This window comes from Sprattus sprattus (assembly GCF_963457725.1).
Source record: "Sprattus sprattus genome assembly, chromosome: 4".
NCBI classification, from domain to species: Eukaryota; Metazoa; Chordata; class Actinopteri; order Clupeiformes; family Clupeidae; genus Sprattus; species Sprattus sprattus.
The window spans coordinates 35,259,848-35,281,901 of NC_137923.1; the positions used below are offsets into that span (position 1 = coordinate 35,259,848).

Sequence of the window (22,054 nt, forward strand, 5' to 3'; positions counted from 1 at the left end):
CTTTTAGAACAAAAGCTCGAAGGTAGGTAACTTTGTTAGCAAGTACATTTAAAGATGCTCAATCATTCAGCTAATATTAGCCAAATGGACGCCCTCAGCTAAGGAATCTTTACACGTGCAATATCTTCGTTATTTGTTATATTATGAATCAACGAAATTATTTAAAATGTTTTCCACTTTTTCAGGATTTTTTTCAAACCGCGCTTGTTATACAGAAAACACGTGCATATTGGTAGCACTAGTGATAATGGATATTGAAAAGAGGATTACCTATAGCTAGGTGTGACGGCTCTACCAATCCTTTGGACCAATTAAGACAAGAAATATATTTGAACATGCTTCCTTTGTCTTTAGTTTATTTAGGTGGCATGTAGCATTTGTTTTCCATTTCTGTTTTATATACCCTCCTAGGCTGGTTATTCACTTGTTGAATCACTTGTTAATTTCATTGCTCACTTAGCATGTTCCTTTCATTGTCAACATGCTCCACCTTTCCTAATTATTTAGACGGGATTTATTTGCCGTCTCTTGTTAAATTCCAATGTATGGTAATGTTTTTGTCTGAAATACTAATGCTGTCACTGCAGCGGATTATTGACCTCCTGGGTGGATAAATTGTTCTGTTGCTTATCAGATCATGAATGTTACTTCATCATTAAATTCGACACTGGTCGGACCTGACTACTTGCAGGTACTATACACTGCTAATCAGTCACGATTATCATTTAAAGGCATGTAGCGCGCCTGGAAGTACTCACATGATTAGAGAACATTAATTAGCACATTCTGTGTTTTGAATTTCTGAGGCAGGCAGTGTTGGTCCATGAAAGCAGGCTTGAGAGGAAAAAAAAGTTTGCAATGTCGAGGTTTTGTAACAATGACCATTGAGCAGATGACACATCTGGCCCAGATTACTCTTTACTATGTCAGGTGACGGGGCATATCTTTTACACGGTAGGCTGGCCCAACACCAAAATGATTGTTTTGTATCTTGTCATTCTCCATGCCCCTTAGACAAGTTGGGAAGATGTGGCGGTACGCGCAACCCGGTGTGGCTTTCCAGCTTCTTGGGGAGCTGCAGAGACAACAACACTGCAACATCCTATGTGATACACTGCTACAGACAGAGGGTGAGGGGAGAGAGGGGATGAATGAGTTAAAAGTGTCTGACTTTTGAAGCTTCTCTTGTGTGACCAATCAGTTGGCCCTAAATGCTCTGCTAGGAACACAAGTCAGAATTCACAGAAGGATCACAAATCAGAATTTACAGTAATTTGCCTGCATTTGATCACAAATGTTGTACAGTTGTAAATCACTAGCATGGTAAAAAAAAAGCCAGAAACAAGCAACATGCACAGTGATCTAGAATCCCATGATCTACCCACCCTGTGCACACCCTTCCTCAGACACTCTTCTCTCCCCCCACAGGTATGTCTGTGCCCGTTCATAGCTGCATCTTGGCTGCTTTCAGTCCGTTCCTTTATCGGGAACTCTCTACCTCTCTTTCCTTCCCTGCGGGCCAGAAAAGGTTGATCAGGGTGCCGACCATTGGGGCCCAGGCCCTGCTGAAGCTGATAAGTTACCTCTACTCTGGAGAGATGAAGGGGCTGGGCCCAAGGGAGCATGAGGAGGTCAAAGCTGCATTCATCCGGTTAGGCATGAGTCACCTGATCCACACCTTTGAAGAGGACAGCAGGCAGTGGAGAAGTAATGACAGAGGGTTGCAGTTGGAGCTGGAAGGGGGTGTGCAGGTGGGCATTGAAAAGAGCAGCTCTGGAGTGCAAACTGTGGAAGCGAAGGGCATGGATAGAGCGACCCAGACTGAGGCAGAGTCCACAGTGCATGCTGCCACGCAGACCTTGAACCAAGACGTGTGTGTGGCCTCAGATCAGTGCATGTGGCCTCCCCTATTGTCAGGTGGACATGGGAGCACGGCCTCGCCCATTACCCAGTCCCCTAAGGTTTCACCCACCGCTGGCGCATCTACATTTGTCATTTTAACACCAGCCAGTGATCCCCCTTTGAGCAATGACAACTTCGCTTCTCTCCAAGTATCACGGATGTCCTCCCCCTCCATCCAGTGTGATAGACAACCACACTCTCCTGTCACAGATCCATCCAACACGTTCAACCCCTCCTTTGATATGTTGTCAGACAGCTTTTTCTCAACTGCAGCAGCAGCAGGTCACCCAGGTGACGGTGAGGGGTACCCCTTGCAAGTGGGCAAGGAGAGGGCTGATGCACATTTGGAGGTGGGCACCGAGCCCGAGCTTGAATCAGGCGAACAAGTTCCAAAAAACAGCTCTTCTGAAGGACCCACATCAAGGATGCGCAGGAGTGAGGGGCTGATTACCACCACGGACAAGGAGAAAGGGATGACTCCACCAGACACTGAGAAAAGAGACCGAGAAAGAGGAAGAGGAAAGGACAACACCAGCAGAGGTCAAAGTGAAAAAGTTCGCGGTCAGGACATGGGCTTCACATTGGATGAGCGAAGCAAGGCACTCAAAATTAAGTTTAAAAGGAAGTGTAAGAATGCACTCTGGAAGATTGAAAGAACGGAGGAGGACCCAGCCCTAATGGTGGGAGAGAGCAGCTCCAGGACCTGCAGGGAGACGAGCACATGTGTCCTCAGGCTCTCTAGGAGTCCTGTTACCACTCAAGCTCAGAAGGAGAGGCAGAATGATATGGTAATTCAACAACATGTTTACTAACATATATTGTATGAGCTGATGAGAATGAAGTTAAAGTTACCATTTGAGGTCTGCTGTTTATTTTCACTTGCATCTCAGAGTATGCTACTGTGGGCATCTCAGAGTATGCTTAAACTGTGGGCCACTGTTATTTCTCAAAATAAATAAGGAATCGAGATACTTCAAATAATCAACTCCCACCTCCACTATCTGTCTCACTTGGAGTTGGAAACACTTTTGGTGGAGTAGTTTACTTGTAAACAACCAGGGCATATTCAGCTGCTCAGATGCTGTATTTTAAAATTGACATTGGATTCATAATAATTACAGTTTACACATTCTTACCCCACAGGATGCCCCTGCCAATGAAGCAAAGCAGAATAGCTTTATTTCACACACTGGTCCCTCACTGATTTCCACTGTACCAGTTGATCCACCCAATCCCCCCCCCCCCCATTTTGTCCAAACCACTGTCCGTACCCCCACCCAGACAGCCAACAACAAGACCCCAGCCCACTTCCAGCCAGAGGAATGCGATGAGCAGATGGATAGGCTTCTGGATGACATTATGATGGACCTCAACATCTTCTTACCCATAACCACAGAGAGAGGTTCCAGCAGGCTCCAGCAGAGACCACTGCCCTACCTCCCTGGTGACCCATCAGGATTAGATCCAACTCCTTGGTTGGGAGACGCGGAAGTATCCATGGTGAATACCTTAACTAGTTCATCTGGACAAATGGAGAAAGGTAAGGTTGTTCACTATTTTAGATGTTTTTATCATTAGCTGTGATAATTCATAGGTGTTTGATAACATTTGCTGTTAACACCACACATACTCATCCATCAGTTCATGTGTCTCTCTCTCTCTCTCTCTCTCTCTCTGTTTGTCTCTAGCAGTAGCCTCTGACCTAATGCTGGTGTCCCAATTTGGCACTTCATTGTCTGAAGGTGTAGGGTCTGTCACTGAGCAGTCATCATCCCATCATCCAGGATCACAGTCCACACAACATCATATAGAACTTAGGTATGGCAGCTCATGTAAATTTACACAAGTTAAATCAGCAAGATCCTGTGAAGTTACACATGCAAGCAGTGTGTCCAGTGGAAGTCCAGGCTGGAATGTTGACTCCTCCACTGTCGAAGGTAGTCTTGCCCACCATAATTGGTACTCTTGGAGAAAGCTTCCCTCCTCAACGCCCATCAGCACAGAGCCACAGTCAAAAGGAGACGGCACATCCACCTACCGCTGCCCGCCAAATTTAGATGAGATGCGGCTTCGCAGCTGTCTCTCTCCACTCCGGTCCGAAGATGAAGGCACTGTTAGGTCCCAAAGTCTCCCTAACCAACCCACGGTCCAGTCTGCATCATCAGGTCAAAGACAAAGCCAGGCTCCTGTTAATATTCCTCCATGGCTCTCTCTCAAACCAGTCCCACTAAACTCTATTTTGCTCAAGTCTCCTTCTGATACATGTAAACAAAAGCAACCAGCAGTCATCCAGCGGACTCGAAGAAATAAAACAGCACTGCATGCTCAATACAGTGCTACTCCAGACTCTGAAACTGGAAATGGGTCTAGCATTTCCAGGCAGAAATCTTCCAGTAAGGAAGAGGAATTATGTTTAAGGTCTATAGTTACAAGAAAACAGAGTTTGGAGAGTCAAAAAGCCATAGCAGAGCCAGAGATGGAAAATGCAAAGAAGAGATCCGTAAGAAAAGGTCTAAGGAGCATGGAGGTGAAGCAAAAATATCCAGTCGAGGAAAACGGGCAAAAGACATCTGCTGGGACATCCTCTGGGATTGGCTTACAGAACACTGATTCCAATATTTTGGCCAGCAGCATCTTCACAGAAAGGAGGCGGCGGAAAACATCAACCCCACCACTCGTTGCCAAAAAGCAAGGTGAAGGCCACGGTAAATCAGCAGATGTACAGTCCATGTCAGGTCTAGGGGTTCCAAAGCGCAGACGAGGGAGGCCGCCCAAGCTGCGCCCTGGAGTCCTGAGTCCAAGCGTGTCACTAACGGCAGTAAGGGAAGCATGCTCCATCAGCAGACAGCCGGCCTCAGAGTCACTTAGCAGCAAACAGTGGACTCAGGCCTCGTCAAAAAACAGGCAAGAGGGAAATATGGGCAGCTCAGCCAAAGTGAAGTCACAAGGTCAGGCAGACCTTAACCAGAAGGAGTCTGAGTTACAGAGTGCCCCTTTGAGCTGGGGAGCTGTGAAGAAGAACCCAAGTGCAAGTGCCAACAATGTCCAAAGAAACACATTCCCAAGGCGTTCGCAGCTGAAACCAACCTCAGCACCTGAGCTGAAAACCAACAGCAGTACTCCCATGCCCTCACAGACTTTAAAGAGGTTCAGAGAGCTCCTAGAACGCAATGAAAGTTTGAAAAGGAGAAGAGACATGAAAGGGGATAGGAAATCTACAGAAGCTGAAAGGAATAGTGAAGGTCTGGAAAAAAAAGAAAATGGAGAGACTGCAAAGACTGATAAAACCACAGAACAAAACACAAAAGAAGGTATTTCAGAAGTTTCTGTGGTATTCATTCATCTTTACTGTTATATCTCCTTGACTGATTGAATATTTGTTAGACAATATACATTTTAAACAGAATTGGGTATGTCACACTGATAAAGCTTTTAAAAAGGAAATTCAGTTTACACTTTGTTTATTTATTATAACTTTTAATAGGGCATAACAGTTGACCAGTCAATATTTGTGGTGTTGTGATCACAGCTTCCATTGATCTAGTGGTAATTATATTAATGTTTTGTATCCTCTCTCTCTCTATCTATCTATCTATCTATCTATCTATCTATCTATCTATCTATCTATCTTTCTAACACTAGCTCAGATGCAGGGGCACCTCAACAGGCCCCTTACATACCCTGCAAACAAAGGTGACACCAACGTCCAGCTGGCGCCACCACTGCCCATGTGTCCAAAACCTGGGTCAAAGGCATCACAAGCTCACACGTGGACAGAGGGCTCAACAGGAAGTTGTGAGGAGGAGGAAGATGAGCATGAGGAGCAAGAGCTGGAAGAAGATGTGGATGTGATGAGTGGCTCCCCAGTGGCCCTGCCTGTGTTTGAGTCTGGACTGGTTGGCAGAGAACCGTCCGATGTTGAGGTGGATGAGGAGGTTGATATCATTACTGTGGATATCGATTAAACTCCTCTTACTCAGTTCTAAACATCGCTGTCCTCCAACCTAGACTTGAACAATACATCAGGTTAGTCTAATTCAATTTTTCTGTGTTTTTTCTTTCTTTATGTATTTGCTTTTTTTATCGTCAGGATTTACATTTTAACTAGTTTGTCTGTGGTTACAGTCCAGCATACATGACGTTTCTAGATCCCTTGGAAAACTACTTGCAAATCCCAGTCGTCCCCGATAGTTCATAAAAAAATATAAATATATAAATAATTCTTAAATCCTTATAAATAACACCGTTCATACAAAACATTTTGAGTTGAGTATTATTTACAATTTATTTTGATATGGTGTAAAGCATCTTTTTTATCCGATTCAGCGATCGGAAGTTGCTATTCGGACACTTATTGAGAGCGGAAGTGCTTCCCGTGTACTGGGGGGAGGTACACATGTGATTTCTTCATGGTCGCTAAGTGAAGGTTAAATTAGACTGTCGGTAGTCATTACGAAGCCGAACTCATACAGAGTATTCAGCTGTTTTACCCTGTAAAATTAGAGTCATCTATGTGCAAAGATGGACCCAATGAAAGCACAACAGTTGGCGGCGGAGCTTGAAGTGGAAATGATGGCAGATATGTACAACCGGTAATATCAGCGTTAGCAATGTGAAAGCTAGCCAAGAGTAAATGTATTCAATGTAAGACTAAGCGCCATTCGATCTGCAGTTAACGTTTGGACTTCAATTCTTTAAGGAATTCTATGTACAAATATCTGCCGTTTCGTATTGCAAACATTACGTGTTAATTAGCAGTATGATAAAAAAAAGACAACTTGCTGGATCCAATAGCTGGTCTTATGCTAAACTAGCTACCTAGTTGCTGTCATGAATCGCTCTTATACACTTGGGCGCACTATGAAATAGTCACATAGCACCCAAAAGACTCCGTTGTGTTGTTAATGCATTACCATGGGCCATTTGTGTGAAGCTTCTTTACTATCAAAGTCCTTAAAGATATGTGTCCGCTGTGCACGTAACTAGTTGGGTGTATTTCTTAGTGAGGATGGTGTTGCCATCGAAACATTCATGATTTTTTTAGGTCCATCCTAGAGGTTAAATTAGCTTAGTCCTGTTCTGTAGACATACTTATACTCATCAGTGGCAGTATAATGACCAGCTGAACAGAACTGTAACAGTCATCATCAACAGTATTTTAATTAAACTAAGGGTGCTCCAGTAGCAGGATTAAGATCTACAGGGGGGTATTCCCAAACCTGGATAAATTAACTCAAAGTGGCAAACCTCCAAATAGATGAGCTATTTAGCTTAATTCTCCCTCTGCAGACACGACTGTATAGCTACTTACAATGCCTTCATTTTAGGTTGTTGGCTGCAATTATAGACCGGTAAACGTTATAGACAATATTTTTATTTCTATCTAATGCAATTGGACACTGACGTATGCTTGAGTGCACTAAATATTTTCCTTGCAACTTAATCCCCGTGGTTGGTTGCCTAGTATCTTACCTGTCGATGCAAGTTATAATCTTCCAATCACAGAGTCCTCTTTTGCACTTAATCTGTTGCAGAATGACCAACGCATGCCACAGGAAGTGTGTGCCCCCCCACTACAAGGAGGCAGAGTTGTCCAAGGGTGAGGCTGTGTGCCTTGACCGCTGTGTTGCCAAGTACCTGGACCTGCATGAGCGGCTGGGGCGCAAGCTGACCGAGCTCTCCGTCCAGGACGAGGCCATGATGAGCAAGACTACCGGATAGAAGAACAATTAGTGGACATGTTGATTTGGGGGTACAACTTTGAAAGTGGCAGTGATCTATAAAAATATCAGCTGAAGTCAAGAGGGTGGATGGTTGGTGGGGTTTGAGTGTGTTTGAAGTTTTGTATTTGTTTTGTTTAACTCTATCAATGTTTTCTGTTAAGGTTATGAAAAAGACAGTTTTGAATAGAGGGAAGAAAAGATGGGGGATGGCTACTGTTGTTTTTTTTCTCCTCACCACATCAGATAATGTATTTCAGTGAATGCTAGATGCATTGGGATCAAATCCACTTTTGGGTATGTTATTGGAAGATTAGTGGATGATGGTTGTACTTTTTTTTGCATTGGTTTGTTTACTTGTCTGTTTTTATTATGTTAATTATTAATTGCTATAAATAATAATAAGGACACTGTACAAATGTGTAAAGTTTTACTCTTTTCATGCTATTTTTGAAAACTTCTGTTGTAAGACTTGAATAAATTGTTGTCATTGTACAGTAGCCAATGCGTTGTACCATGTTGTCATGTATGGGGCCATTGGGTTTTGCAGAACAAATTGCATGGTTTGTATATTGTCCTGAAGAAGAACGAGGTGTGATTGGTATAAATGTATTTATTTATTCGAGTTATATAGTTTGTAGAATATAGATTATGTGGAATGGTTTGGAAGATTGTTCTCTGTGCAACGAGAAAAAAGTGTGCTGCCTCTTTAAGAGGCGAGGTCCATTTGGGGAACTGAATCAAAGGAAAGTTTCGTTTCCCTTTGCATGGGGTTTATTTTGGATAGTGTCTGCAGCAGTGTGAAAATATATGTTCTTCAATAGTGAACATTTCACGTAGTTGGGAGGTTACACCCTATGGGCTACAGTGCAGGCCTGCTTTGGTGAGTTAGTCGTCACGCATTTTGGCCGAAGACGTTTCAAACAGACCCCAAGGTGAGTAATGCAAATATTAATGTGAGATCGGTTTATTTTCTCCTTGTAATTTGGTTCCAGTGGGCGTAGTTTTTTTTAATAGGTGTAGGCTAATCGAAAAGGAGGTCTACGCTATTTCAAGTAGTTTTTTTCCCCGAGATGACGCATTATATGTGCGTGGTCTAGTGTAATGAGGTAGCCTAAAGAGTGCCTAATTGAGATGAAAACATTATTCCAAAAACCATCAGTTTTTAACGGATATTTATATTGTGGTTGTGTTGCGACTGTCACCAGACTGTTGTGCGTTGTTTTATCCTGCTGCTTAGGATATATGGTTAGGCAGTGTTTCCATTGGCAGTCCAAATACGTGGTTTAGTGACAAACCTGGGTAATAAATTAACTCACAGTAAGTGGTAAAACCAGGCTTGTAAACTAGGCTACTTGGAATACCCCCCAGGTCACCCTAAATAGAACTCATGTAGGTTGTAATATGTAATTAATTTCCCAGTTCCAATAGAAAGTTGGGTCTGCGCACTCTGACAAACAACCACTAGATGGCAGACGCAGAAGATAATATATATCGCGAAGCTGAGGTCCCTGGAGCACCTGCCAACGGAAATGTGGAAGGTCCCGCAGCACACGAAGTTGGGGGCAACATCCAAGAGCAGGTGATGTCTCAATAGGATAAGCAGCATTTATTCAACTTGTTTTGCCTTACTTATGTTGTCTTATGACTCAAATATTTTGGAAGTTGCATGAGGTCGATGGTGCCTCTAATGGACACGCTTACGCCTCTAATAGACCAATAAGATGGCCTTTAGCACTTTTTGGATCTTGCCTGTAGTTTGCTTTTTTGTTTAGTTGTATATTTTGCAAATACAGCTCTCCCATTCTATCATGGAGAGATACATTCTGAATATATCTATTCTTAATCGCAGGTGGAAGAATTCCTTGGTCCTCACCCAGACTATGACGAGGAAGAGGAAGAGAGGAAGTACTATAGGCGGAAGAGGCTGGGTGTGGTGAAGAATGTGGTGGGAGCCAGTGTAGCTGGCATGATTGTCTACAGTGTTTATTTGGGTGAGCATGTACATACACATTGTTCACGTTTGACTCTAATATAGATGTTTGAGAATGCTGTACTAATGGTGCATAAGTCAGTATGAGATGAATACGACATATTTATGTTTTTGTGTTGACGTTTCTTTTTAGACATATCTCACATTTTTAGATATGTTTTTAATGGGTTCAACTGGGTAACATTGCTCTGATGAGTAATTTGAATCATACTCTGCTGCTGTCCAGGCCTGTTGCAGATGCAGTTGATTCTGCATTATGACGAGACCTACAGAGAGGTGAAGTATGGCACCCTAGGCCTGGAAGACATTGACAACAAGATGCTCATGGGTATTAATGTCACACCTATCATTGGCCTGCTGTACACCCCTGTGCTCATCAGGTGTGCATAATTCATCCATCCACCATCTCTCACCTCTCATAACCCTGCTTCAGTGCTAGTACAGGGATGATTCTGCTGGGGTCAAAGAGCTAGGTGGATTTTTTGGGAGGGGGTTTTAAGATGCTTGTGAAGTTGCATAGATATACAGTGTAGCTACAAATTACAGCAAAAAGCCTCCAGGAGGAATGTCCATGAAACAGTGCTCTTGAGTCGGCCTCATCAGAATCAATGTCTTCTCACTACCTAGCTGCCATCACATCTTTATCCATCCCCTTACTGGGCCTTCTTTCCAGTCTGTTCGTGCAAACCACGATTCTTACATTTGTTCTTAAATTTCGTTCTTCAGATTTCTGGGCACCAAGTGGATGATGTTTTTGGCATCTGGCATCTATGCTCTTTTCGTTTCGACCAATTACTGGGAGCGGTACTACACCCTGGTGCCGTCAGCAGTTGCTATTGGTGCCGCTATCGTCCCTCTCTGGGCCTCTTTGGGAAACTACATCACAAGGTAAGCTGGAGATGTTGTATTGCATTGCATCTGTGGTTAAAATTGCATTTGCATTTGTGGTAGAGACTGAAAAGTAATTCTATTGTATTTGTGGTTAAAAGAAGTGAGGTAGAGACTGAAAAGTAATTCATATTTTTACTTGTTTCCTGATTCTGACACATATGTCTGTCTCATCCCACATCCTTTTGTTAATGAGCCTCAGTCGATCTCTCTCCTGCTCCAGGCATCATCCTTCTCCTTCCTTCCTTCCTTTCTTCACCAGACCCAGTGGACTCTAAGTGATCAATAGGCGTGGGTAGCAGTGCACGATTTGGTGAAGAAAATTGCGGGTGCGATATAATAAACAAATCGTATCATGATTCTACTTGCTTGAGCACCTCAATAGTATCCCCCTCAACTGTACTCAAAATAGGCATGAGAACTACATTTTCTTTTTAATTAGTAAGTCAAAACAATGAGAACATTACCATGTACATAAAGGGTAGACATTGAGCTGCCACCAGGGTCAGAACTGACAGCCCCCTGGACTTCCTCCATTATGGACCGTCTTGTGTTGTTTGCAATGACTTACTCCTTTGCCTGTGAGAAAAGTAGCAGGCAAAGTTCTCAGCATTAATGAGAACTATTAATGCATAGCCCATCACTTGATATAAAACGATTTTGTTTTTGCAGGTGTGCTTTCAACTGGGGTTGCAGATGAATTGATTGTTATACTTAACACCATAGCATTATACTCATACTTAACACAGCAGCATTATACTCATACTAAACACAATAGCATTATACTCATACTTAGCACAATAGCATTATACTCATACTTTACACTTTAGCATTATACTCATACTTAACACTTTAGCATTATACTCATACTTAAAACTTTAACATTATACTCAAACTTTACACTTTTGCATTATACTCATACTTAACACAATAGCATTATACTCATACTTAACACAATAGCATTATACTCATACTTAACACAATCGCATTATACGCATACTTAACACCAGTGGTGGTCCGTCAGGGCCTTCAAGGCCTTCTCTGCTGGCCTAAACATCATCAGAAAATAAATGTAATAAAATACATTTAATTTTAATATTTTCTTTTCATAAATATGTATTAAATTATTCCCCATAGTCCATTATCTTCATTTCATAGCTCCCAGCGTTGTTAATTTATGTTAGAGCTTTCATCCAATCATATTTCAGCTATCATGTGTTGCCACGCTCCTAGAAATCTTCCCCGAGAACAGAAATCTTCCCTGAGGCCTTCAGAATTCACATTGAAGGCCCGTGTACATCTGATTGGTTATCACAACTGGCTGTTTCAGTTCATTTAAGTTGAATGAACTGAAACAGACAGTTGTGACAACCAATCAGATTTCGAGTTGGCGACACTGGGCCTTCTAGAACATAGATATCTATAATAAAGGCTAGATATCCTGCCTGCGTTTCTGGCCGACGGAGTCGAATGTCCGCACATTTCGGCCATTTTGAGGACAGTATAGCTCACTCCCCCTTAACATTGTGTTGGTAGTGGTACTTTTTAAATAACCAGAACTTGCTCAATTTTCAACCGATTTTCAAACGGGTTGGTTTGTTATAAACGTAAGATATTTCTTATGGCACTACATACTTATGAAGAATTATAAACATGGGTTTTCATATGAAAATAACATTGACAGGTCTCTGACAGGTCTCGTTTCAAGGTAGTGTTCAATAGCAGGTTGCACAAAATTCTGGCATCTTCATTGGAAATAAAGTCAGCAATTTCCTGTCGAAATCATTATGTAAGATGTTTAACAAACCAACCCGATTGGAAATCATGTGCAACCTCAGTTTTATTATGTGCAACTTAAGTTATATTGAAAAGAAAGAACAATTACTCGCCAATTGATGTAAAATGACTGATACACAATAGCCGTGATACACAATTAAGCTGCACATTTCAGCATGTTCAAGCATCCAGAATTATTACCAAGGTAATGACGATTGTAAATCAAGTCATTTGTAAATCCGTCAAAATTTCCGCAAGATAAGAGTGTAAACGATTGTGAAGATCACTGACGTTACCTAACGTACCACTAATCCCTACCGGAAGCATACTGTCCTCAAAATGGCCTCCTGTGCGGACATTCAAGAGTCCGCCATAATCCATCTAGCCTTTATCTAAGATATCTATGTTCTAGAAGGCCCGAAAGATTTCTTTCCTCGCTTTGAACGTGACACGTAAACGTCCTTTGATTGGATACTGAGGCAGACCGGTGCAGTGCTTCAGTGCTCAGTTTAGCTGGCTAAACGACGTACATCGGTTTCAATGCTTATTATGCTAGTTGTTTCAATTGGTAAGACTAAATATAATTACATTAACCAACTCAAATAAACTAGTTTACACCAACTTGATAATTCCAGTTTTTGATACAATTACAACGCCATTTTCAAGACGGAACTTTCAAGAAAAACTGGATATCGTGAGGATGGGGCGTTTAATGAAACTGCTTTGCAGGTGGGACAATGCGATGTTTAGTGGACAAACTTGTTAAAGCTCACATAGGCTACTTTCGGTGGACTTAATAAAACTTTGTAGACTAATCCCTGAAAATCGCCTTTTATTTTTAAGTTGTGACAGTAATATCCAAGCGATCATTTAACTGAGAGTTTACTACTCTTAATGTATTGTTAATACGGGTGTATTGATTTTAAATGCTCCGGAAATATTAATAAAGTCTTTTGTACTCGACTATGTTAAGGTGATGCAATGCTCACTTATACTGCCTTTCTGTATAACGGTTCGAGAGCCATGGCGGTGGATTCACTCAGTTTAACATCGTGTGGGACATCGCTGAAGGCCTAGTCGTGAAATGCACGGACCGCCACTGCTTAACACAATAGCATTATACTCATACTTAACACAATAGCATTATACTCATACTTAACACAATAGCATTATACTCATACTTAACACAATCGCATTATACTCATACTTAACACAACTAGTGCAGTGCCCGTAGGGGGTAACATCTATGACGACGACTGTTCTATGACTATGACATCATTCACAAAAAAGTGTCCCGATGTATCTGTTGTAATTCGTTTACTTTGTTTTCTCATTATTGCGATATTATAAACCTCAGTCTGCATTTACCCTGGCTGGGAGAGGCTGTCATTCGGAAGATACTGTGTGTGATCGCCTTTGCTCTGTGTTCATTAAACCTGTCAGAGTGTGTGAATAAAAGGCTGGGTGCCAATCAAAATCTCAACGCAAGAGTGGAGTACTACACCGCTACAACGGTGACATGGGTTTGCACCGTAGGCTACGGCAAACGGTAAAATACAAATATCTCGCGAACTATGAACTCAAAAATCTTCAAAATCAAGGATGCACAGGTTCATGACATGCGTAAGCTACATTACTTTGAAACTTAATATAAAGAAGCTTAAAAATAAACGAATAGATCAAATCAATCACTGTCTTAAGATTACCTGAGCAAAAGTCTGTATCTGTTCACCAAGAAGAATTTGAATGCGGACCTCACTTCCTCTATCCAACGGTATTCTGAACTTTGAGTGAAGGCAGGATAGTTACTACGCGTATATTGTTTGATTGTGACGTCACTACCCATAGTGCCGACGGGACGGGAAACGATAACCCATTGTTTCCTATGGGAAACGGTAAAATACAAATATCTCGCGAACTATAAATTCAAAAATCTTCAAAATCAAGGATGCACAGGTTCATGACATGCGTAAGCTACATGCAAAATCTCATAACTAACGGAACTACCGTCAGGGAGATACGCCCTAGACAGACAGACAGACAGACACACAGAGATTCCTGGATTTATAGATAGATAGCATTATACTCATACTTAGCACTTTAGCATTATACTCATACTTTACACAATAGCATTATACTCATACTTTACACTTCAGCATTATACTCATACTTAGCACTTTAGCATTATACTCATACTTAACACTTTAGCATTATACTCATACTTAACACTTTAGCATTGTACTCATACTTAACACAATAGCATTATACTCATACTTAACACTTTAGCATTATACTCATACGTTGCACTTTAGCATTATACTCATACGTTTCACTTTAGCATTATACTCATACTTAACACAATAGCATTATACTCATACTAAACACAATAGCATTTTACTCAAACTTAACACTTTTGCATTATACTCATACTTAACACAATAGCATTATACTCATACTTAGCACTTTAGCATTATACTCATACTTAACACTTTAGCATTATACTCATACGTTACACTTTAGCATTATACTCATACTTGACACAATAGCATTATGCTCATACTTAACACAATAGCATTATACTCATACTTAACACAATAGCATTATACTACTACATTTAGCTCTACATCTGCTCCCTACAGTTAGGAATTTTAGGACTGTAGCCCATGAGTAGGCTATAATTAAATCAAAGTAATTGTTTTCACATGTTTAGCTAGACTATTGTACGTGTCCTTGCATCTCAATCATATGAAGAGAAAACTAACAAGCCTCCCTGGCCTTTTTGGGTGCGGTGGTGTTAAGGTTTATTTAAACTCTTTAGAGCGCCTCTCTGGCCTTTTTGGATGCCGCGGTGTTAAGGTTTTTTTAAACTCTTTATAGCACCTCTCTGGCCTTTTTGGATGCCGTATACTCTGTGACCCATCTCACACACATTCTGATGTGGTCTTCCATTCTCTCTTACTCTCTCTCTCTCCCTCTCTCTCTCTCTATCTTTCCTTGCTTCAATCTCTGTACTTCTTAGGATGGCTCAGCAGTACTATGAGTACACGAACTATAAGGAAGCCCATGTTCAGGAGCAGAAGAAGCCACCCAAGGGGGCCTTTTCCCCCTACATCGTCATCTTCCAGTCCGTGTTCTACATCATCTTTCATGTGAGCTCTCATTGGTTGGCTTCTAATACGTCGGTGAAGTGCTCATAGATCACTTCCTGATTTTTCTCGAATCAGGCTCACTTCTCTAATGTCCCAGGGGGGCACAGAGTTTCAGAAGGGACTGAAGGTCACATTTTGTATGGAAGTGCTTTTACAGAACAGCAACCTTTAACCAGTGAAAATAATCAGTTTAGCCTATATAGAAGGGACAGTTAGCCTAGTAATTAATACTACAGACATGAGACATGTGCCTAAACATTGTGTGGATTGACCTAGTGAGAAGTCAATTTTTTTTTATACAAGAGCTCTGATCAAATCGAACAGATAAAACATTTAAGGTTAACTGACTGATGAAAATGTTTTACAGTTCAAATGAAGAAACAATGAAGAAAAGCTAAGCAATAGCTTTAACGGTTAAATTGTGTGTAATATGTGAGAAACTCAGTCTTTGCACCGTGGGGGCAGGGGACAATTTATTTTCTTTGTCAAAGGGGAGCCTGCCTTGAAAGTGTACAATCTTTGAGCATGTAAAGTCTTTAATATGGTTCCAAGGTCATTTCACACCAGAATGGTTAGTGTCCATATATGCTAACCACAGCAGATCGAAAGCGGAGCTGTAGGAATTCATTTCCAAAAACATTACCATCTCAGGACTATTTGCCAAGTTTAATTTTATACCTGCGGTTAGCTTGGGATAGTGCAAACGTGGAATTAAACACAGGTACAGTTGTATAGAGTTCACGTATTACATACAGTTTTAATGCAAATGGTACAGTAAGAGACGCAGCAGTGTGATCACATAAATCGCATATATACAGTACTGTGCAAAAGTTTAGGCAGGTGTGAAAAAATGCTGTAAACTAAGAATGCTTTCAAAAATGGAGTTTGTTTTCATCAATTCTTCATAAATTAACAAAATGCAGTGAAGGAACAGAAGAAAATTCTAAATTAAATCAATATTTGGTGTAACCACCCTTTGCCTTCAAAATAGCATCAATTCTTCCAGATACACTGGCGCACAGTTTTTGAAGGAACTCGGCTGGTAAATTGTTCCAAACATCTTGGAGAACTAACCACAGATCTTCTGTGGATGTAGGCTTCCTAAAATTCTTCTGTCTCTTCATGTAAATCCAGACAGACTCGATGATGTAGAGATCAGGGCTCTGTGGGGGTCATACCATCACTTGCAGGACTTTCTGTTCTTCTTTAAGCTGAAGATAGTTGTTAATGACATTGGCTGTATGTTTGGGGTTATGTTCCTGCTGCAGAATACATTTGCTGCCAATCATACGCCTCCCTGATGGTATTGCATGATGGATTAGTATCTGCCTGTATTTCTCAGCATTGAAGACACCATTCATCCTGACCAAATCTCCAACTCCACTTGCAGAAATGCAGCCCCAAACTGGAAAGGAACCTCTACCATGCTTCACTGTTGCCTGCAGACTCTCATTATTGTACCTCTCTCCAGCCCTTCGGCGAACAAACTGCCTTCTTCTACAGCCAAATATTTCTAATTTTGACTCATCAGTCCAGAGCACCTTCTGCCATGTTTCTGCACCCCAGTTTCTATGTTTTCGTGCTTAGTTCAGGCACTTGGCCTAGTTTCCTTGTCGAGGTAGAGCTTTTTGGCTGCAACTCTTCCATGAAGACCACTTCTGGCCAGACTTCCCCAGACAGTAAATGTCTGTACCTGGGTACCACTGGTTTCTGCCAGTTCTGAGCTGATGCCCTGCTTGAAATCTTCCGATTTCGAAGGTAAATAAGCTTGATGTGTTTTTCATCAGCTGCATTAAGTTTCCTTGGCTGACCACTGCGTCTACGATCCTCAACATCTTCTTCAAAAGAGCTTGAACTGCACATTTTGAAACCCCTGTCTGCTTTGAAATCTTTGTCTGGGAGAGACCCTGCTGATGCAGTATAACTACGTTGTGTGTCTTGTTGCTGTGCTCAGTCTTACCATGTAAATGGATACAAAATAAACATTTATTGTTTACATTTTTCAAAGCATTCTTAGTTCATAGCATTTTTTCACACCTGCCTAAAACTTTTGCACTGTACTGTATATACATATATATATATATATATATATATATATATATATATATATATATTTTTGTAAGGGTGATGTGGTTCTTTCTCCCTTGTCTAGCTCTGCTTTGTCTTTGCTGAGTTTCCTATGGCCTTCTTCCTCAATACGCACCTGAACGAGCCCAGACACATCCTCTACAACGTGAAGACCTGTGGTACTCCTACTGCACTGTTCTTCTTCTCCTTTCAATATCTGTTTGTTCACATGAAATGTCCTTCATGAGAGGGTGTTGAATAAGGATGTTTAATAATAAAATATCTGTCAGGTGCAAATGGCCATGGCATCATCCCGGGATTGAACAAGACGGTGTTGCACAGTCTGCCCCGGTCTCTGATGCTCATCGAGGTGGAGAGTGTCCTAATGGGAGCAGTATTCATGGCCATGATCATCGTAAGTATGTGTCTCTCTCTCTCTCTCGATCTCCTTATTTTTTTAGTTGCAAAAATAGATTTCCTAGGTATTGCATCTCTGTGCTGACTGAAAGGTGGTTTATTATTTAAACATCTCAGTTCCTGGCATTGTGTGGAGCTGCCTACCGACCCACAGAGGAGATCGACCTCCGGAGCATAGGCTGGGGCAACATCTTCCAGCTGCCCTTCAAGCACCTGCGAGACTACCGCCTCCGCCTGCTCATCCCCTTCTTCTTCTACTCCGGGTTCGAGGTGTTCTTCGCCATTAACGGGATCATACTGGTAGGGACTCTCACGAGGCACAAATACACTGACGCCTCCTAGCAAGTGTCACTGGGAAGGCACATCAAGCTCTACATGACGGGCTAAAATCGAAGGTGTTGATATTGTCCTAATGCAGACCTGACAGAGAGTACAATTAGTAACGTGTTATCGCCCACAAGCAACTAAATCTTGATGCTAAAACACACGCTGCATGAACACAGTTATTAAACCCTTGCCGATGCACCAACTGCTTCATAGAATGAGCTAAGTAGAGATGTTCACGGAAGGCATTCTCAACAAATCATTTGCTTTAGTGAATTGACCAAAAATATTATCATCATGTGTATTTGATGTATGACCTTTCAATGAATTGCCAAATTGGTTTCTATTTTTTGGAAAAGAGGCCACTAATAATTGGATATAAATATTTTATATTATATTAAATAACATTTAATAACATTTAAATATAACATTTAATAACATTTAAATATAAAATATGAGAGTGAGATTGTTATATGTGGAGCAATGACATATGGCCCACCCCTAAAGCATACTATCTGTTTACCACAGTTTCATGGTTGTACATTGATGTGTTGACAGAAATCTGTTTTTAGCCGTTGCCTCCATGGAAACCAGCAAAAAAAAAATCATCTCATCACCTTTTTAATATCCGTCATGTCTAACCTTGTTTCACACTCCATGTGGGCATATGTCTCTTCACCACTCTATTCTCTCTTTCCTCTCCTCCCCTCTCTGTGGTTTCATTTTTAAATATAACAAATACAAATGAAACCTTACAAAACACATTATCATATTTCAAACAACATTATGTTTGTTTTTACCATTTTTAATATATGTTTTGTACTTAGTAGTTGGTTTTTATAGTTTTGATATTGTCCTCAGATTCATTTTGATGGTATATGGTCATGTGAAGTCAAGATGAAAACTGTCAATCCCACTGGCTGCCCAGGCTATTTGCTGTGCAGCACATTATGGTCACATCTGATGAAAGTGTATTTCATTTAAAGCAGCTGTCGTAGCAGACTCATGTCAACTGATTAACACTTCCTCACGTGCTGTGTCTCTCCTCCATGGCTCTGCATCTGTGCTGGCTCTGATTCCAGTCATATGGGGTGTGCTCCGTTGGCCTGAAGAAGGTGTGGCTGCTGGTGATGGTGTACGGCTTGTCCTCCTCCGCCTGCTCCGCCCTGGCGCTCTGCCTGCTGCGGCTGCCCCGACACCTCACGCTCCTGGGGGGAGCCGTCCTCCACCTGGGCGTGATGGTGGGGCTGATGTGTTGGTCGCCCCAACCGCTGAATGACTCCATCAAGCAGACGGAGGAGTCTGACCCGCTGGCCGTGCTCCTGGTGCTGATGGCCCTGTGGGGACTGGGCACGGCACTGAACAAGACCAGCCTCAGCAGTGAGTGAGAAGCAGAGGAGCTCACATCTACAAGTGTTTGTTTTTATTTCTATTTCTAGTGTACATACAAAGACATTATTCTGTCTGAGTAGGACATTGTGCAATTGCATCCAAATAGTCTATACATTCCTTCTGGTTTGAAATGGCAGTTTGATCATTCTGAATCGGTTCACAATAAACTTCCCTTTTTGGTACTCTTTCAAAGGATGTTCTTTGTGCAACATATTGATTTAGTCTTACCATCCATCTTTTCTCTCTGTTCTTGTCTCTTTTTATTCAGTCTTGCTCGGGATGCTCTATGAGGACAAAGAGAGGCTGGATTTTGTCTTCACCATCTACCACTGGTGTCAAGCTATAGCCATCTTCATAGTCTACCTGTGGTCGAACCTGCCAATGCGAGTGAGAGGCTATTTCTATGTGCTTGTGTGCATGATGTGTATCTGACTTAAACTACAGCCATGTGCGTGTTTTTGATCTACCAAAGTACTTTCTTCTCCACCCACACCCCTCTCTCTCTGTGTTTAATTTCTTTATCTCCTCCTCTGCACTCTGTCCCTTCCCAGGCGAAGCTAGCCATCCTTCTCATCACCCTGCTCGTGGCCATGTTTTGCTACTGGCGAATGGAGCGTCAGCTGGCCAAGAAGGTGCCCTTCCGGCTGCCCCGGATCCCCCGGCCACGGCACAAGGTCTTTGAGCTTAGCACCAGCACTGCCCCCCAGGGCATCAATGCTTTATCACTCTTGTTTTTGATGGTTATATTTAGTCTTGTCTCTATTTTATTTCCTTGCTCAGTTTTATCCCTTACAAATGGTTCTCTGTTGGGCTCAGTAGTGCGTCTGCTTGATCAGGGCTGAAACAGACTGGTCATCTCAAATACCTGTATAACACTCAAGAACCACCTTTCTTTCATTTTAAAGTCTGCTTTAAAATGGCTTCTAGGTAGCACCTTCCTTGAACATGAGTCAAGCTAAATGACAGCTTACTTTATTGGGTCTTCGGGGTTGAAAAAGGCATAGACTAGTACATTGTGATGAGCTATGTAGGGCAACATAGACTAATACATTATAATGAGCTATGTAGGGCATTAGCTGAGAGTGAAAATTGATTCTTTTGCAGGTGTGCCCCCCACACAGATGCCAAGTGATGCAAAATATAATTTTGTATGTGTTTAATATTTTATTACATATCAAACAATCCTCCCAATAGATTTCAGTATTATCACAGGAATGAGAGGTTTGTGCCATCATTTTCTGTTTGTGTGCTGGGAAGGGAATGGAGGCAGTGCCTCCGGTCTGTTTGCCATGATGGTGTCTAATGGCTACGTTCTACATGTACATTTATTCATTTAGCAGATGCTTTGAGCCAAAGCTATTGATAGTACATTGCAAGTCAGCATTTTTATGGGTATACGTTCTCCCTGGGTAACAAACCCATGGGCTTGGTGTCGCTAGCTCCTGGCTCTACTAGTGGAGCTCTAGGAGCACACAGCTCGGAGAAGCATGGTGTAGAGAGACTCTGTTGTTGTTCAGTCATGTGACTGATGAACTCCCCGCCTCACCCCTCCACCAGGTGAAAGGCTACCGCTACCTGGAGGAGGAGAACTCAGACGAATCCGACTTGGACCAGAGTGGGGACGAGGAGCAGCAGCATGACGATGAGGAAGAGGACAGAGATACTGAGGAAGAGGAGGTACGAGAGGCCGGCGCCGGAACAGATGGGGATGCTGCATCACTGGTCTCCCAACACCCACCGGGCCCACGTGGTCGTCATCGGCGACGGGATGACACCTACGAACAGGCAGGGGCTAGAGAGGAGTACGCTCAAGGCATGTGACAGAAAAGAAAAGTGAAAATAGAGGGATGTGAGGAGTTGAGGGTTGATGCCTTCCTCATCATATCAATCAAACTTTATTTGTACGGCGCATGTCATACCAGGTGGTGACACAATGCGAGTATGGCGGGGGTTTACAAACACTTGTACAGAGACACAGATTTTCCAGAAATAAATAAACTGATAAATATTACAGTGAGTGATAGGCAAGATTAAAGAGGTAGGTCTTAAGTTAACGTTTAAAGGTTTCCACCATCACATTGGGAATGGAGAGGGGGGGGGGGAAGATGCATGGGCCCAGTCAACTAAAATCTCTTTAAAGGAAGAAGTGCATTTGAAATTTGCAAAGTAGAAGTGAAGAAAGTGTTTCTTCAGAACAGGAAGTGTAAAAGAAGAAGTCTTATTTAATCATGGCAGGTGTTCTCATATTTGAAAGCTGCTCAAGATGCTTCAGTAGTCTGTTCCTCTTTCACTGAGTTTCTGAAATGTGTTCACTTTTAACACATGCACCTTTTTTACTGTTGGCTTTGTGGCCATGTGATTCATGTTGCACTTCATCATTTTGTGTGTGTTTTGAAATTGTGCTTCCTTTTAAAAAATACTTTTGC

The 22,054-nt window shown here is 41.9% G+C and overlaps 2 protein-coding genes across 2 annotated transcripts; both read left to right on the forward strand.

Annotated features, from left to right (window-relative positions):
• Positions 1-6,288: 6,288 nt before the first annotated feature.
• On the forward strand, positions 6,289-8,122 carry timm10 (translocase of inner mitochondrial membrane 10 homolog (yeast)). The gene is made up of 2 exons (XM_080837791.1): positions 6,289-6,494; positions 7,437-8,122. Exons 1-2 carry the CDS (start codon positions 6,424-6,426, stop codon positions 7,621-7,623), a joined length of 258 nt encoding a protein of 85 aa, XP_080693917.1. The 5' UTR covers positions 6,289-6,423; the 3' UTR covers positions 7,624-8,122.
• A 347-nt stretch (positions 8,123-8,469) lies between these two features.
• On the forward strand, positions 8,470-21,599 carry unc93b1 (unc-93 homolog B1, TLR signaling regulator). Its single transcript, XM_080837502.1, has 13 exons — positions 8,470-8,557; positions 9,045-9,204; positions 9,475-9,616; positions 9,842-9,995; positions 10,342-10,503; positions 15,299-15,428; positions 17,581-17,674; positions 17,786-17,910; positions 18,030-18,212; positions 19,319-19,616; positions 19,897-20,015; positions 20,180-20,302; positions 21,186-21,599. Exons 2-13 carry the CDS (start codon positions 9,091-9,093, stop codon positions 21,447-21,449), a joined length of 1,908 nt encoding a protein of 635 aa, XP_080693628.1. The 5' UTR covers positions 8,470-8,557; positions 9,045-9,090; the 3' UTR covers positions 21,450-21,599.
• The last annotated feature ends 455 nt before the right edge of the window (positions 21,600-22,054 follow it).

Coding starts and splice junctions, on each gene's coding strand:
- timm10 (XM_080837791.1), top strand. CDS start 6,424: ATGGACCCAATGAAAGCACAACAGTTGGCGGCGGAGCTTGAAGTGGAA. Junction 6,495..7,436: donor ATGGCAGATATGTACAACCG/GTAATATCAGCG, acceptor AATCTGTTGCAG/AATGACCAACGCATGCCACA.
- unc93b1 (XM_080837502.1), top strand. CDS start 9,091: ATGGCAGACGCAGAAGATAATATATATCGCGAAGCTGAGGTCCCTGGA. Junction 9,205..9,474: donor GGGGCAACATCCAAGAGCAG/GTGATGTCTCAA, acceptor TCTTAATCGCAG/GTGGAAGAATTCCTTGGTCC. Junction 9,617..9,841: donor TGTCTACAGTGTTTATTTGG/GTGAGCATGTAC, acceptor GCTGCTGTCCAG/GCCTGTTGCAGATGCAGTTG.